General features: G+C 36.7%; 4 protein-coding genes across 4 annotated transcripts; 1 reads left to right on the top strand and 3 right to left on the bottom strand.

The window, feature by feature from the left end:
* The first annotated feature begins 1300 nt into the window (after window positions 1-1300).
* LOC126625379 (uncharacterized) lies at window positions 1301-3817 on the top strand. The gene is made up of 6 exons (XM_050294483.1): window positions 1301-1454; window positions 1538-1640; window positions 2320-2668; window positions 2807-3281; window positions 3371-3426; window positions 3533-3817. Exons 1-6 carry the CDS (start codon window positions 1418-1420, stop codon window positions 3572-3574), a joined length of 1062 nt encoding a protein of 353 aa, XP_050150440.1. The 5' UTR covers window positions 1301-1417; the 3' UTR covers window positions 3575-3817.
* Window positions 3818-4033: 216 nt separating this feature from the next.
* LOC126625380 (F-box protein SKIP23-like) lies at window positions 4034-5268 on the bottom strand. Its single transcript, XM_050294484.1, has one exon. It carries the CDS (start codon window positions 5211-5213, stop codon window positions 4194-4196), a length of 1020 nt encoding a protein of 339 aa, XP_050150441.1. The 5' UTR covers window positions 5214-5268; the 3' UTR covers window positions 4034-4193.
* A 797-nt stretch (window positions 5269-6065) lies between these two features.
* Window positions 6066-8366, bottom strand: LOC126625382 (ubiquitin-conjugating enzyme E2 2). The gene is made up of 6 exons (XM_050294487.1): window positions 8180-8366; window positions 7523-7664; window positions 7355-7380; window positions 6931-7020; window positions 6738-6826; window positions 6066-6487 (listed from the first exon to the last, which is right to left on the bottom strand). The coding sequence occupies exons 2-6, from the start codon at window positions 7645-7647 to the stop codon at window positions 6359-6361; spliced, it is 459 nt and encodes a 152-aa protein (XP_050150444.1). The 5' UTR covers window positions 7648-7664; window positions 8180-8366; the 3' UTR covers window positions 6066-6358.
* Window positions 8367-12500: 4134 nt separating this feature from the next.
* LOC126625377 (WRKY transcription factor 72B-like) lies at window positions 12501-16529 on the bottom strand. The gene is made up of 6 exons (XM_050294480.1): window positions 16155-16529; window positions 15640-15720; window positions 14805-14894; window positions 14112-14678; window positions 13888-14001; window positions 12501-13772 (listed from the first exon to the last, which is right to left on the bottom strand). The coding sequence occupies exons 1-6, from the start codon at window positions 16281-16283 to the stop codon at window positions 12702-12704; spliced, it is 2052 nt and encodes a 683-aa protein (XP_050150437.1). The 5' UTR covers window positions 16284-16529; the 3' UTR covers window positions 12501-12701.
* Window positions 16530-17626: the final 1097 nt, after the last annotated feature.

Raw genomic sequence — 17626 nt, 5'->3', positions numbered from 1 at the left:
CACACAAAAATGGAATCCAATTCCTTAAATTGGAGGATTTGGATTCCCAACATATATAAGGTATTTGGATTCCGGATTGCCCAAGCAATCGGAATGATAATTGTTTTCCCTTTATACCCTCACTTACTTTCATTATTTTCAAGATTATCCTTTTAACCCTAGACTTATTTTTCTTTTCACCCAACTCATTTTCTATCTTCACCCAGCTCATTTTCTATCTTCACCCAACCCATGTCCTTCTAGCTAATTAAGCATAATCCTATGCTCATTCACATTATGCACTACCCATACATATGCCAAAGAGAAAAAGCTACAACTTGAGCGAGAAAATTTAGATATTAAAGTCAATACTTAAATTTATAAAAAAATAAACAAAATCATTTTAGTATGTCTATGAAATAAAAAGCAATTTAATTTTTTCTTACCATTATATACTATATCAAATTTTATTAAAAAAAAGTATATAAAATATTTGATTTGAGACAAGGGCATTTTAGTAATCATACTGGTTTATATTCCGATTCTGCTGAATAGTAAACAACTTTATGAAATTGTATTCCGATTCCGGACAGTTTTAGTAAACAACTTCAACAGGAATTTGATTCTGATTCCACCTCATTTCAATTCCTCCTCAATCCAATTCCTCCTCAATTCAATTCTTCTCAATTTAATTACGGATTAGTAAACGCGCTATGAGTTATATGGAGAGAGATATTTTAGTGAGAGCAACGGGACATGTGCGTCATTACATCTATTTGGTGTTTGGCCCAATGGGCCGGAGAAGCTCGCCCATCATTGCTACCCAAGCCCATTAAAAAACAAAGTCCGACCCAAACGACAAAGAAAACAACATTTTCTATTTTTTTTTTTTTGACCGGGAGACAAAAGGCAAAAGTTGAAAAAACGATCTCCGTCCATCTCGTCAAAATCCTTAACCGCAAAAGCGGTTTCAACGGCTCAGGATTTGAAATTCAAAATTCGAACTTTATCTTCTAAAATTATAATATCCGCGGGCCCCATGCGGCGCCAGCCGTTTAATTCATCATCATTTGACGTTAGCCGTCCACGTGTCGACATCCGTTCCTAATCACCTCCGCTCCATCCCAGCGTAACAAAGCTGCTGACAATGGCGAAAACAAAAGTCCCGCTGACTTAAATCTCGTGCGACCATAGAGGGTTCGACACGTGGAGAATGTTGGGGAGAGGCGCGCATCAGAACGCGAGTACGCGAGATTCTGTCATCAAGGCGCGTGTAGGGTATTCCTACAGCTTTGCCGCCCAAACAATAACTCAAAAAAAATAAGGAAAAAATAAAAAGAGGGAAATTGAATATAAAAGCCAGTTTCTGAGACGTTGTTGCTTACAGAAGTGAAGGAAAAAAGAAGAAGAATTTGAGAATTCAAATCGATTCGATCGGATGGAGGAACCCCAATCTGCTCAATCCGCCCAATCTGGTAAATTCAAAATCTTTGTGGGTTTGTTTGTGAATTTTGTGAAAATTGGTGTGAGATCTGGGTGTGGATTTTGGTTGTTTCAGGGAAGCTTCTTCGGTATGCGCTCCGTTCGGGGTCTAAAACGAAGGAGGAGAAGCTGCCGGCGGCGGCCGCTGAACCCTCCTCTAACAATTCTGCCACCAAGAGGTATGGTTTGATGATGGTGATGTGATAGGGCTGATGTTTTATATGATTTATATGATTTCACTTGCAATTAGAATCTGGTGATTGGGATGGTTTCGATTGCGTGTTTCGAATAGGCAGTAAGAAAAGCTATTTAATTGATCAATTGTGCGTGAAAGATTAAATTTTGGGGAAATTGTAGGCGTGTAAGATGTCCCGATTCACATAAATTGAACAATTTGATGGTATATTAGCAAATGTTAATTGATCTAGGGGAACAGAATTGAACTTTTGTTGTGGAGAATTGTTGGTACTGCTCGAGCAATGCTGAGTTTGTTCTGTGTTTTGCAATCTTTGGCAATCTATAACGACTAAATTGCTGATATGTTCTGTCACTAAAGAATAGAGTTACGAGTTGCGTTTTTTCGGGTTTTGGGGGTTACACAAATGTTAAGCTACAGATTTGTTCCAATTCCCTTATGACTTTTCGGAGTTTTAACGAAACACTTTTGGTACTGTTCACTTTTAACGAAAAATCACATTTTTACCTTTTCCTGGTAGTATTCACTACACCTTTAACTAAAGTTTTTATGGACCTTTCGTTAGTTTTCTTTTTATTTTCTATGCATAAGCAGAGTGGTTTTGAGCTTAGACATGATTCGATAATTGGTTGAGGTTTATGTGGGATGTTTCTTTGTTTTAGGGGAAGGCCTGCATCAAATATGAGTAAAAGTGTGGGGGTTCTTGATCTCTCTGGCAAGGACAAGCCTGCCAAGCCGACCAGAAGGCTCTCTGTTCCTTCCAAGCCGCCCACTACTCCAGCTCCGAAACTTGGTGGCAACATCACTCCAATTTCTGAGGCTAGATCAAGGAGGTCTGTGAGAAGTGAATCCCCTGCTTCTTCTGATGTCTCTAGACCGACAAGCCGGAAGAAGTTCAATGTTCTGGCCTCACCATCTTACTGGCTGCAGCAAATTAAGCTTTCTGAGGCTGCTGCCAAGCACTCGATTTCACTCGGGTTTTTCAAACTAGCCTTGGAGGCTGGATGTGAGGTACAACTTGTGTGTCCCATTGTTTCCATTTCCCATTTCACACCTTTTGGGTTGAACATTTGACTGCGTATCCACTCTAATTTATATTTGAATGCGAGATGAACTGAATATGTTGTTATTTTCTTCAAATTTTGTCAGTCTCTTCAACTGCGCCAGGAGCTAAAATCTTACATTGATCGGTACGAGCTTAGTGACATTGAAGACCCTCTGAAGGAATTACTGGAGAGCAAAACTGTTGCAGTAAATGAGCAGGCTCAGGTCTCTGAAACCTGTTCTCAGGTGCTCGACGAGGGGACTCGGTCTTCTGATGATGATGCCAAGAGCTGCTCTTCTACAATGGGAAGTGGGAAACTGAAACCCAAGTCATTGAACACTGAAGCTGCTCAAGTTTCTCCAGTGAAGGCCGCAGCCAAGAAGGAGATTGCTCCTAAAAGCACTCCGGCAGCCAGGACTAGGGCACCTTCAGCAAAGAGTTCTTCGAATTCAGGACCCATATGTGACAATGGTGCTCGCGTATCTACTGTTAAGAAACCCCAGAAGCCGAGTGTGCAAGATTCTAACAAAGTAAAGGACAGGAAGAAGAAGCAGGGGAATCAAACTGCCTGTGAACAAGGTTAGTCAGTGGTCGAGTGTGTCCTATGCGTAATCATCTTTCCTTGTTGCCTTTGTTGTGCATTATTTAATAGTTCAACGCTGCCGCAGACTCAGTTAACCCTACTCGTGCAGAAGAAGCACTTCAGGAGAACAAAGAAAATCAGGTGATTGTTTGTTACACTACGGTTTCGCGTACTCAGTTAGCCTTGTTTGTTACACTACACTTTAATCTGGATTAACACTGACCGTATCTTAATCTGTCTGCCGTAGGATGCTCCCTCGACGGAAGCTATCAATGTGACCGAAGCGTAAACATACAGAAAATGCCGATGTCAATCTCTTGTTCTTGTTGGGTTTGTCTTCATTTTTTGCTCTGTGGGGATTTCCTGTGTAAAGGTTTCAGAGGCTCAATAGTATTCGTCTGCCGTTGGATTAAAACCGGGCTTTGTTTGGTTATTGTGATACAGTTTGCTGGTGATGTCTTGTGCTGAACCAAAGTATTTGTTGGTCAAGTCTGTACTATTTTCTGGTATAATCTTATACTTTTTTAGGTTAGGCATTAGTTTGTGATTTCTGTTCATCCGAAGCGTTTGCGATTCTTTTTTTCATCTTCTGCAGTATAGTATAACCTGTGAATTATGTGATTTATGTTACAATTTATGTCATGGATTGAATTGCTACTGAGAACGTCGCGATTCAAAAGAAAACAAGAAGCGATTTTAAGAAAGTTAAAATAAAATACAGAATAAATGAAGTAAAGAAAAGCAAATGTTGTTACAAAATCACGTCTTGTTCTTCGATTACTAATTGAATCAACGTGGAATCATCCATAAAACAGAACATGAAAATTACATCAAGCCTTTGAATTGATGCTCTAAACGACATTCGTAATTGTACATTAAAGAGAAAAACATCCAAAGAAACACATGTTTCAAGCCATGTTAGGCATAAACCAGACTGGACGAGGCCAAACGTACATGAATCCACTCAAATCACATCCGAGCGCCTCAAATTTTCCTTCTTCCATGCTAAAGATTCCCGAATCGTGGCCAACCATCAAGCTATCTTCCATGTCCAAACTATCGTCAGTGAAGTAGATGCAGTTCGGTTTTATCAGGCCCTTGAAATCTTGAGCTTTAATGGCGGTAGTGTGGTTTTTCCCCACGAAAATCGTCCACTCCCCTAAGCCGTTGATGGCTTCCCATTCGCTTTCGAACTGTTCATACCTGTAAGCCTCAAAGTCATAAGTCTCATGGCCGTAACGAGGGTTGTCCTGCACAAACCTTATCAGCATCACGAGCTCTCCGCCAATGCCGACAAGATAAACTTTGCCTCCTTTGAAGGTAAAAGGGGGAGCGATTTCATTAACGCTCAGCGAAAACCACCCATCGTCATCAAGATCGCACGAAACGAGCTTTCCAATGTCAGTAGCGGCAAGCAACTCCTCCCCATTAAACAAAATAATGTCTTCATAGTTATTCCCTGCATCGTGTAGTATCGTCCATGTCTTGTCCCTCGCTTTGTAGCATATGAGCCTTCGCTTCTCTCCGAAAACCGCCAACACTTTGTAATCGAATGGACAGCGAGAAGGGTCTGAGGACAACACAGCTTTGTGAAGAACACGTGAAGGGTCTTGATCGTAAAACGGAGAGGAGGAGAGCTCTGGGAGAGCGATTTGGGCGCGGTTGAGAGGGTTGAGGAGGATGACCGACGACGTGGTTTCGTCGCGCAAGATCAGCCAACCGGATGACGAGCCACATACAGTCTTTTCGAAAGCCTCGGGCAGTTCGAGACAGTGGGTTTGGTTGGTGTAGAGGCTGAAGAAACACTTCAGCTGTTTGTTTTCGTAGACTTCAGTGCCGTCATGAGCGCGGTGGTGGTGGTGGTGGTCAGGAAGCATGAGCCATGGGAAGTGAAGAGGGAGAGGGTTGTGGGAAAGGTCGACCAACATGTTGGGTAGTGAATGAAGGTAATGAAAGTTCTGAATGATGATCGATCGAGCCTGAAGCCCTTTATTTTTATATAGTACCAGTGAGTGACCGCTCAATCAAGTTTTTGAGTAATTGTTTGGGAAGTTTACCATGTGAACAGTAAAACTTAGGGCTTAAGTTTGGAAAGTCCAAATTATTGTAATATTAAACTTAAGATAAAATACTTCTAACTCAATACTGTAGGAAGAAAAAATAAAGACTTAAATTTTTTGTAATGAGACAACGACATAAAAAAATACAACTGATAATCGACTAGAGTAGTTGGGTAGAAGAGATTTTTGAATAAAGCAAAAAGTCTCACTTTAGCCGTTAAAAGGTATAACTTATATCAATTGGTTTCACTTCTAATCGTATTGAAGTTTTCTGCATAAAACCCCACACTTATTGATTGCACGAGTGATTAAGTGGGGCGGTATTGTCATTTAGTACTACAATTTAATGGTATTCATCTTCACTTGTAAATGAGAAATCTTAGATTTGATTCTCACAAAAAACGAAGTTGAACCACATTATTGCTAGCCCATTGTGAGGCTAAACCTACCCTCTCCCTTAGTGTAGATAATATCGTTTGTTCAAAAAAATTAAAAAAACATGAGACGGTATCAATGCTATTGAAAAAGTGAGGTGGTATCGATGCTATTAGTGGTAGACTTCGGCCCATCTCTTTGAAACTTTAACATTTTCTTCCAATCTAGCTATTCATCTAAAGTTTGAATCCCCTTCAAGAAGTTTAGATCAGTAGAATATTGCTTACACTATATTTTACATCCTTTAGGTTTAGAGTGATTTCCAACGTCGGCAATGAAATTCAATTTTCTTGCATCTCACCATAGATTTTGATAAATACTGAACCAAGTTCATAACAAACCAATGCAAATTGATACACAACACTATTTTACATGAGCTTCACCAATGTCAACTGGCAAGACATATTCTTAAAAAGGACAAAGCAAATCCTACGCGTCGTAATTCGGGATGAAAACATTGAAAATGCAGCATAAATGTAGATAAGTTTGCACAATGATTCTCACAGCAGCCATGCTACTCATAAGACGCCTTCGGACAAATTCGGGCAGTCCTACAAGCTCCCCCCCCCCTGACGGGGTTAGTCTGCTGTCCAACTCTGTTCCACGATTTCCCTCACTCTTCGGTTGTACTCACGCTTGTTCTCGCTAAACATGCGAGCAGCTTCTGAATTTGCAGGAGAGTTTGGGTTGGGATCACATAGTAGTGACTGCAATAAACAAATGCAAACAGTTAGGATCTTCTCAACGTATACACCCGTGTTTACATATGTAGGGTACTACTATAACCTTCTTCCTTGAGACACTAAGGTGCGGAAACAAAATATTAACATCCAAAAGACGATCTCTTAAGCTATATACATACATGCTTCTTTTCACATGATTACCTGGTTACCTGCTTTGTAGATTCATAAATATAACCCAGGAAATAACAATGCTACACACACAATCAAACCATACCTGGATGGACGTGAGTATAGCTGCCACGTCATATATAGGACTCCACTGATTCTGTAAAATATCCAAACAAATACTTCCATCCGCATAAACTGACCAAATTTGAAAGAATATTGAAGTTAGTAACCAGAGGAGAATTGTTTAACGAGTAACACGAAGTAAATGCTCATGTCAGGATATGTGTGCTCCAACTTACTATTTGGATGAAACATTCTAGAAACAAACCGGACTGTTGGTGGTTTGTTTGGATAATCCTCCGTAAACTGAAGAGTCAACTTAAATGTGCCTGTATAGCTCCAAGTAAAGTTCTTTAATGTATACATCAACATAGTTAAGCTTGTTTAACAGAAATATGCATACCATTGTCACATCAATGAGAAAAATGGCACAACTACACAAACAATGGAGGAAAATTTCTAATTAATTCATCAAGAAGAAAGCTTAAACTCTGAAAAAAAAAAGAAACAGAAATTGTGATTCCACGCTGTTAAACTAAAGAATAACGTAAAGTTCTGTACAGGATGTTTGTCTTCATTCCTGAATGTAAAACTGAGAATAGAATATCCCACGTCTGAAACACATTAACATAATCAAAAGCTTCAGTGCAAGAATTAACTGACCTCCATCCCAAGGTGTATCATCGGGACTGCAATCCAAACCAGACAAGAAATGAGAAATTGCTTATCCAACCGTACTTAAACATACCGGAAAAATGAAAAATTAATGTTGCAAAATAGAAGAGAAAACAACAGTACATTTCTTTTATGCATTGCATTTTTCTAACTTACCCAAATATAACAGCATTCCACAACATTATATTGTTATCCTGTGGCGCCCCACTAATCCCTGCAGGCGGGTCCTGTTGCAGCCTCTTGAAGTCTCTCATCAGCCTCTTCCTTGCAGGAGTCGACATCGCTAATTTGCTACCACCTATATATCATCAACCCAATTTAATAAACCGTATTTTAAGATTAACTATGCATTGAGCGAAAACCAATTTCATCTTTTTTCCAATGCCTGCCAAAACATCAAAAACCACTTTTCTACACCAAATTGCATACAAAGGATACTGGGGCAACTCAATTTGCGCAACGGAAACACATAATTACCAAAACAAATACTTTAAACTACGACTTAGATAGCTTCAGCTGTGCTACATATAAACAAATTCAAAGATCAAGACTTGAAATCGAGCTCAAAAACTGGAAATTTCACTTCAATTAAGCAGCTTTCCAGATGTTTACAGCTTAAATATGCATAATAACAAAAAAGAATCATCCTTTCTTCACTAATTGGACACTAACCGTAAAACCCTAATTCATATTATTCAGATTACAGATACACAGGGGACCAAATAGCTAAAATATCAACGATTCCAAATTAAAATGGAAAACGAATTGAAACGACAGAAAATAGAACACAATTTGGGGGAAATTCTATCTCACCTGGAGCTCCGAATCTCCAAGAGGTCCCGATCCGAGCAGGCTCCGAATTGGGTTGCTGAATCTGGTGATCAAGGAAGGGTTTTGGAGGTGGGTTTGATCAGATCGAAGCCGAAGCCATTAGGTTTGGGGGGAGAGGAACTCAGAGCTCCCGTGAGAGAGAGAGAGAGGGAAGGAGTTTCGTTTTGTACTAGCTTTTATTATACCAAATATTTAATTTAATTATCAAGCACTGTCCCCACCCCACCTGCTAGTTGGCCTTCTCTTTCTTTATCTGCTTTTCTCCTAAAATAGTGGAAGGAGGAATATTTTCTCTACCTTTTTCTTTTTCATTTTTATGGTTTCTATTTCTTTGCGAGGCGGATAATAGCGTTTACTCTTGTATGTGAAGTTTTTGAGTTTGAATTTTGACGATAATAATGTTGTATAGATAATTGTCAACCATTGATGTATGTAAGGTTTATTAAAGAAAAAAGATACATTTTAATAATTTTGTTATCAATGATAACTACACTCGCATATGATTACAAGAACGATAGTTGAGCGTCGATGTGCACTACATTCATAGTAAAGAAAGACAAGTATTAACAATTCATTGTCAAATATCACACTCGTACATAAACAACAATCACACTAACGTGCATGAGATTCTTAAAAAGACACGTGTTTATAGTTCGTTAACAACGATTATACTTTTCAATATAAGTTTTTATCATATATGGCCAAATTTTAGCCCCAACTTTCATAAATGTAACTTTTGTAACAAAATTTCATAGGCCATATATGATAAAAACACGTGCATGAGATTCATAGAAGGACATGTGTTTATAATTCGTTAAAATCACACCAACGTGCATGAATCCAACAATCACACTAACGTGCATGAGATTCATAGAAAGACATGTGTTTATAGTTCGTTAAAATCACTCTTGAATAGATCCAAATACCCACATTAAACCTTTTTTTCTGTAACGTGTGCTAGCTTTTCCTCTTAATGAATGAGCAGCAAGTATGCAAAAATTAATAGGCCTGCAATAAAGTTGGATTCACTGGGAAGAAAACTGTTGTTCGAATAAGCTTCACATGCTATCAGACATGTATTGATCTAAGAAAGGTTAATTTCTTTGCATTACAGGGATTTGGGTCAAAGTACCCAATTCTTTCAATCCTCCATTTAAGAACTTGAGGTAGTGACTGTGTTATTGTTAGTGTTCTTCACATTTATATGGTGATGAAACGACTCCGGCGAAATCTACTTTCCGGCAATCAAAATTGGAAAAATTAGTATCCGGTCCCTAGTTTTTACTGTTCATTGAGTAACACCTTATTAGTTCTTAAATTTTGATTAAAGTCCCTAGCATTAATGTGATAATGAATTTACATGTTTATTATATAATTTTTTAATATAAAAATTAGTAATTAATTTAGGGTTTAATACTCACACCTCTATTAAACTTCTAATTAATTTTCAATTCAAACATTTCCAAAATAATAAAAAATTAAATTAAATTAAGTTTGTACCTATTAGTTTTTTTTTATATATAAAAAGATTCTCAATTTTTTAATCTTAAATGTACCCATTCATATAATTTTTCAATTTTTAATCTTAAATGTACCCATTCTCAAATATATCAATTTGTTATGTGTAAAATGCCATTCAAATTTTTTAATCCATGTTTAAACTTATATGAGTACATTCTTTTTCGTTGATTTGAGAATGTATCCATGTTTTGGTACAATAAATTTTTTTATTAATTTTGGTTAATGTACCCATACATATGTATATACACACACACAATATAATAGAGAGTATAATTTATATTTTATTATTTTTAATCCCATAAATTATGGGTTTTATTTAAAATCTCATTAATATAAACAATTACAAATTTCAATTTTTAATTTTTAATTTAAAAAAATATAGTAACTTACATTATTACATTAATGTCAGGGACCTCAATCAAAAACTAAAAACTAACAATGTTTCAATCAAAGAATATTGATAGCTAGGGACTGCATCCAAAGTGTCCCATCAAAATTTGTATTTTTCAGAAATAAGCCAGTAGTCCTTTTGTATGTATTACATGAGTTGGATTCGACAGGAACTCCAAGGATTTTAGGTCTATTGTAATTGGGTTTTAATTTTTAGGGCATTTAGGTCTATTTAGGTGTGTTTTTTTTGCTATAATTGATCATTTTTATAATCAATGATATTTATGAAATGGGAGGGTAAGTTTTGACTATATATGATAAATACTCTTTCAATATATAATTGCCAACTGTCGATACAGGTGAAATTCTTTGTATGAAAAATATATGGGAAATTTTATTTAAACTCATGCAACATCTTTTTACACCCAACTTAAAATTTTGAATGTTAATTATCTATTTTACTCTATTGTATAATTACTATTAAGTACAAAATGAAATTAATAATAAAACTCAAATTTATCAATAAACCCAAACACTATAATTAAACCCTACAATCATTCTTTGTTTATCCTACATTCAATCATCTTCCTCCGGCCCGGCTAACACAAGAAAGCTTTGATCATCATCAACTGTGATTTTAATTTTAATTCTTTCATTTGTGAGGCCGGCAAGGAACCAGGCATGGCAATGATGGCATGCCATGTATAGAAAATTTTCTGAACAGTTTGGTTTTGAACTTTTAACTGAGATGCATATACTTTTGTATTGTCTGATCTGATGAGAGCTTAATTGCGGCCACAGTCATCAAAACACGAAAATAAAGCAACGTCATTTGTATTTACAAGTCTATTTACAAATAAAGTTCGACGCCGATGAACTAGCCATCACAAAGTTGACTGACTGACCTCAAGCTCATCGTCAAGCATGTGCAACCGAAACAACATGAGGAACTTTTTCGTTGTCGAAGGGCAAGCTCACATACTCCCTCGCAAACTCCTTTGCAATTTCCATGGTAAGCTCACCATTCATAGCCCGGCAATACATATACAACACCGTATTTGCAGCGGCATTGTAGAGCATCAGCAGCACGAGAGAAGTCATTGTCACCACAATTTGCACCACAAACGCCCAGCTCTTCCACCCATCAGTATCCCCCTTCAAATCCAATGCCGAAACCCAACTGCAGAACCCTAAAACCCCCACCAAAAACCCAAAAAACATCAGCAAGCACAATGCCACCCCTCTCATATTGAATTGGGTTTATGGGGGCATATTAGGTATTGAATTTGGGTTTAAAGAAATATTAATAGTTTAGTTAAAAATCAAATGGGTGCAAAGAATAAGTTGGGTGTATAAATAGGTTAAATGAGTTTAAATAAAATTTCCAAAAATATATAAACAATCCATTACCGCTCCTTTTCAAAACCGTGATTCATGCATGGTTTGCTCTTTACAAAATATAATCAAATTGTATTTGCTAGCTAAAAATTTCATCATCTCCTCTTGCTCCTTTATTGTCTCCTTAAAAGTTCACGAGGTAGCTGAAAAATGATGCAGATTCAGGCAAAGAACTTAAGGTGGCTTGGTTGGGTTTTAATTTAGTCGTTCGATCGCCTCTTTTCCATTTCGCAACTGCTTCATTTCTTGTAGCGATGCAGAGCGTTTATATACATTTTTTTTTATATAGTAATATATCAGGTCCTCCCAAGGGAAGAGATTCACATTTTTGAAAAAAATAGGGATTAGTTGTGGGACTCATTTCACATCCAGTTTCAACGATTCGAATATTCTATTTTGCAAGTCTCAATTTATAGATCACCTTACAAAAATTCAATTCAATTCGAAACCATTTGCATATCTAATTATCACGATGAAATTTTATTGTTTTTTATAGAACAAATGGTTCGTCAATTTCTTAGATGTCTCAAATATTTCCGATTTGACTAAGGGAGTCAGAATTAATGGATATTTTCTATTGATTATCCCACTCACTCTCTTTCTTACACTGACTTGTTAGCTATTTTGTTTGCAATTTATAGTCTTCTCGGATTCCAGCCTTTTACTTTTCTTATAAAAAGCTTTGACCTACTATTTTGCAATGATGATTTATGAGGTGCAACTTGAAAAATAAACAGTTTGGATCGTTAAAGTTCGATTGGGTGTGGTCCCAACAACTAATCCCTTTTTTTTTTATAAAAAAATGGGGATCCCTTCTATATAGGAGGCCTTACCCCTTCTTGCTTGCTAGGTGAATAAAGTTTATACATAATTTTACTATCAAACTCTAGGTTATTTTTACATTTGGGAGATATGAAACATCTTTATCAAAGACGTACACCAAAGTGTTAGAGATGTGTTTGGCACGTAAATAAATATAATACACAATTAAAAATGTAAAAGCTTATGTCAGCTAATCAAATCGTCAATCCTTTCCACGTCCAGGATTAAATACAATTTACAACCCTACCATCACCACTACTATTTCTTAAATAAGACGGACTAAAATACACAAAAAATTAAACTCAGTTTAATTACCTTGTTTGAATTAATTAAATGTTTACAAATAATAAATATTTATTATTCAATTCATAAACTATAAACTCTTGTGATCTCTAGTATCATCAGGAGATGTAGATGCACTCTTGGGGGCACTTGAAAATGGCAATGAAGGTGGCAGAAACATCAAGCTCCCCGGCTGCGAATTCGGCGGAGTTGTTTTGTTCAAATAGCTTGATGCACATCCAATACTACTACTGTTATTACCTATCTGTGATTGAAGGAATGGTGAAGAAGAAGATGTAGTAGTAGTAGTACTTCCTGGAAAGTGGTCATTCCATTTGAATTTCTGAGCCAGACTGATACTACTGTCTCCACCACCTGCTTGATTAATATGACCTAGGGTTCCAGCAATGCCAGTGGTCCCAACAGTACTGTTGCTGCCAATGATTGATGTGAGCGCGGCGGCTAAGGCGGATTGAAAGCTAGGGTCAGATGTGATTGCCTTGGTGGCAGCTGCAATAGAGTCTGGTTGAAATTGATGAGGAACTCCTTGAGGAGGATTAGGGTGAGGGTTGATATTCTTCTGCATGTAGCTTTGGTAGATGTTGTTTTGCATGTGCTGCTGCCTGATTCCAAGACTACTTAGTGGCGCACTTTGATTCTTGTTACTGATATTGTATGGAGGTAAGTGGGTCCCATAGGGAAGGAGCCCATTATTACTCCAAGACATGTTGGTGCTGGACTCAGAATTTGATCCAAAGTTGAGGCTTGTGGGAGGGTAAAGTTGATGGGAAGAACTTGATGACGAAGAGAATTTGTTGAAATGGGACATGGAATTGGATGTTGATGAAGGTTTTGAAGTGAGGTCTAAGATGACTGTTGGGAGAGAAGACGAAAGTGAAGAGTTGGGTGTGTAGAATCTGGATTTTGAGTTATCGGAAAGATAGAAATTGTAACCATGAAGATCGTGCGCAGCGGTAGTACTGGTGGCGGTAGCTGATGGGTTCAAGTGGCCGGAGCTTGATGATGATGAACCGGATAATAGCATGGAAGCGGCTGCAGAGGTGGTGGAAGCCATTGCTGTGGCTGGCATTGGAAGTGGGTGATTGTGATTTCCTTCATAGGTGGTGATTAAGATGGACATGTCCTCTGCACATCTTTGTACCTAAATTAATTGCAAATCAAGAAATTAGCATACAATATGTTTCTGGACACCATATAGTGAATGGCATGTGACAGGTGATGTGTCATCACCGACAGAGTTAGGTGCATGTGTTTACCTGTTTTCTTACTGGACACGAAGGTGCAATGGTGCAACGGTAGTAAGCACGAGGACATGGATTTCCTTTTGCAATTTTTTGCCCATATTTCCTCCATTGGCATCCATCATTCATCTGTGTCCAAGTAAAATTATACTTGGTAAGTACAATCTCATGGCTACATTCCCATTCTTTAGTAAATTTCATTTTTGCATGCACGTATACATATGAAATATTAAACTAACCGTTGGGGTGTCACATCTAACTCTCACTGAAACCCTAGCTTTCTTGGCTGGGCTCTGTTGCACAACTTCATCTTCCATACCACTTGATCTCACTGTCTTGAGAACTTTTCTTGGTGGCCAAGTCTCACCAGCTTCTTCCTTGGGCACTTCTTCAAGGCTGCTTCGAGGGCTTGGATTGGCCAAGGGCACTTGATCAGTTGTAGCACTTGATTTAGGTGCTTCATATTTGCAGTCTAGCCCCAAAGACAAGCTTTCTCCATCTGACTCATTTTCTACTTTCCCTTGACTAGTGCTAGGGTTTTTATCATTCTTTTGATTCCATTTAGGTTTGCCCGAAAATGATCCGAGGCTGAGTGACACAAGCTCGGATTCCTCATCTTGATCATAATTCTTATTAGTACTTGGAATTGCAATGTCCTTGGACTTGTTTGCTTTTTGTTGAATGTCATATAACTGCATTTGAAGTGTCTGGTACTCCTCCGTTATCCGATCTAAGTACTTCTTCAGCCTTTGGTTTTCTTCTCGAACTTCACCCATTTCGGCTCTTGCAGATTCAAGCTGACAATCCTAAATGTTTGTCAATAAATTCAGAAAAATTAGTGCTCTAGCCTTTGATTTTCTTTATCTATATATAAATATGCTAATAAACAAAGTGAACATATGCATGGAAGCCTAGGCTAGCTCTCTAAGTACCTTTTCCTTTATACTTGGTGAAGTAGATGCCGCTGAATGATCAGGTTCCGCCGAGGACCCCTTTAAATTTGTATTACTTGTGGTTGATATCTGTTCAATTAAGTATCATACATAGTTATCAAAATTCACTGACGAGTGAAGAACTAATTAAATTAAATTGAAAGATTGAAGAATAATTAAACCTACGGTGTTAGTTGCATGTTAAATTATAAGAGTCAGTAATGGTCAACCGAACACCGTTGTTTAGTTCTTTATTTTTTCTCCGTTAAATTGGAGAGTTTCAAACTTTGAATATAGCCAGCACTAGGCTAACCCTAATAACTGCACCGTTGCTTGGTTCTTATTACGTGATCATTCCTAATCTTAATCAAAGGTTAATTTTATACTTAAAACAAAAGCATACAACTCTAGGCAGCCACTAAATCTGTCATACAACTTCTCTGACTTCAAACCACTAGATTGGCAAAATAGTTATGGTTTATGTACCGCCCGATTCCAATATTTCACTATCTTCGTTAAATAACGAAAGCAAATTGTAGATGTTGATTGATGGTGTACGTACCCTAATTTCAGGACCTCTAATAATGAAAATTCAAATATAATTAATGTAAATCCAATAACTTGGGGAGAAAAAATCAAGTCAGTGAGAGATATGGATTTAAATCCAATGGATGATGAGAGAAATTTATCTACGTTTTATTTACTTGAAATTAAAAGAACTAGAAAAAGGATAATAAAAGAAATCGTGCTCATTAACATTAAAATACGGTTGATTGCAAGAAAAAAAAAAGGGATAATATTTTCTTGATTGTTTAGGTGAATGAGATGGATTTACCTGCTTGCAACTCAAATCTTTTTGTTTAGGTGAAGATGATTTCACTTCATTATTCTCCTGGCATGGCCTTCCATTTCCAACCTGTAACATAGTAATTTTATCCATAGAAGTTCATATTAATAAAATAATTAATTGTTAATTACACCTACATAAAGTTCATGATAAATTGATCCTTTTAACTTAACTTTTTAGCAAAATATGAATTAATTGTAATATTTCCTTCAACGTACCCAACATACATAAAGTAAAATCAATAACAAATTAATATTGTCCATGTAAAACCTTTATTATTGAACACACTCATACTAAAATATTTTCCTTTAATTTTGTTACGAAATATAAGATCAAAATATAGCTTGTAATCCTTAAAAAATTGCATAAATTAATTCTCTCAAATCACAAGCTCAATCTCCATATATATAACATATATATACAAGAATTTATTGAATTCTGATAGATTTGGAAAGAAAATAGGAACAAATTTTAGATGCAATAATATTATTAATTTCACTTACTTTGAGAACAATTTCTTCTCTGGAACCAGCTTCTTGATCATCTGCAATACTACTAGATTCAAGAACTACTGTCTTCTCTTCCCTTTCTGATCCTCCATGGCTATTAGACTTTCCCAAAGCAGCCTCCATAGTTTTCTTCAGTTTTCTCTCCTTTTCCTATCCCTCTTTAATTTGGCAGGTTTCTTCAGTTTTCTCTCCTTTTCCTATCCCTCTTTAATTTGGCTAATTTGATATTCTTGGGGCCTCCTCCATCTCTCTTCTTATATAGACAGGATGTAGAATTTGACTCAGCCCTTTAAGAAATTATTCAAACTCATATATTAGATGAGATAGCCTATATAATATTATTAATTAAGCTCTTAGTTTATATGACCACGGCACACGAAATGTCAACTGCGCCCGTTCTCCAATTGCAGCAAAAGAAATACACACACCACAACAATATATTTACATTGAAAGATGAAAGATTTAGACTAAGCTATACAACGAGTTAGTCATAATTTAATATCAAACTTGATTTGATTTAAACCATGCAACGAGTCCATTCGACAAGAATGAAACTTAAAACCTCTTAATTAAAAGTCACGATAAATATTACTAAATCGTAATGCTAAGTGATACTACAAACTTTGATTATAATATTAAAAAAATGAAGAAGAAATTCAACGTCAACGTTTGAGATAACATGCCAGTGAGAAACTCTAAGGGTTTGAAGGCTTGAAGCCGCAAAACTCGGTCCCCCTCCCAATTCTGCATCGTTGAAGTTTCGTACGTTGCAAGTCACATGGGCATCGGTTCATGGTCAAACCTTAATTGGCTAGCAGGGGATTTATTTTCAGGGGTGGGGTATTAGGGTTCTGTATCTACAGAGAAAAATTAAAATTTAGGTCAACGTGTTAATGACAGGTATTATGGTCCAGTTCTGAAATTTTGCTTCTTGGATTCATTTGTCCATCAATTTGACCTTATTAACGTAAATACCATGATTAGTTCATGTTGGAATTGGTATTGGAATTAGGTGTAGCTCTCCAAGGTATACCGCGCTATATATGTTGAATAATTTTCATAAACGTAAATATATGACAGTAGTTTGATTCTAACGTTTGCCTATAACAATCTCATATTTTAGTACTCCTACCTTATACTACCATATGTGACTATGTCTATACCTTAGATGAGTCAATGTTTGTGCACAATTTTCAAACGACTAAATGAAACAAAGATTACGTTTTCGGTGCATTGTCATTTGACAAATCATGCTACTAATTTAAAAATTAGTAAATAAAATGGAAAATTTGGTGTTTCAAAACTTTGACAAATTATGGGATTTTTTTTTTTTGACAAAAAATGAAAAGAAGGAAAAATATATTATATTTTCTATTAGCTAATCCGTTGAAAGTTGAAACCCATTAAATTACTAAGCAAAGCAATATCAAGCATGACATGATGGCTCTTCAACCCAACTTGTGCCC

Source organism: Malus sylvestris, chromosome 6 (genome assembly GCF_916048215.2).
Source record: "Malus sylvestris chromosome 6, drMalSylv7.2, whole genome shotgun sequence".
NCBI classification, from domain to species: Eukaryota; Viridiplantae; Streptophyta; class Magnoliopsida; order Rosales; family Rosaceae; genus Malus; species Malus sylvestris.
The sequence above is the reverse complement of the archived record's forward strand: the minus strand, read 5'-3'. Positions and strand labels throughout refer to the sequence as shown.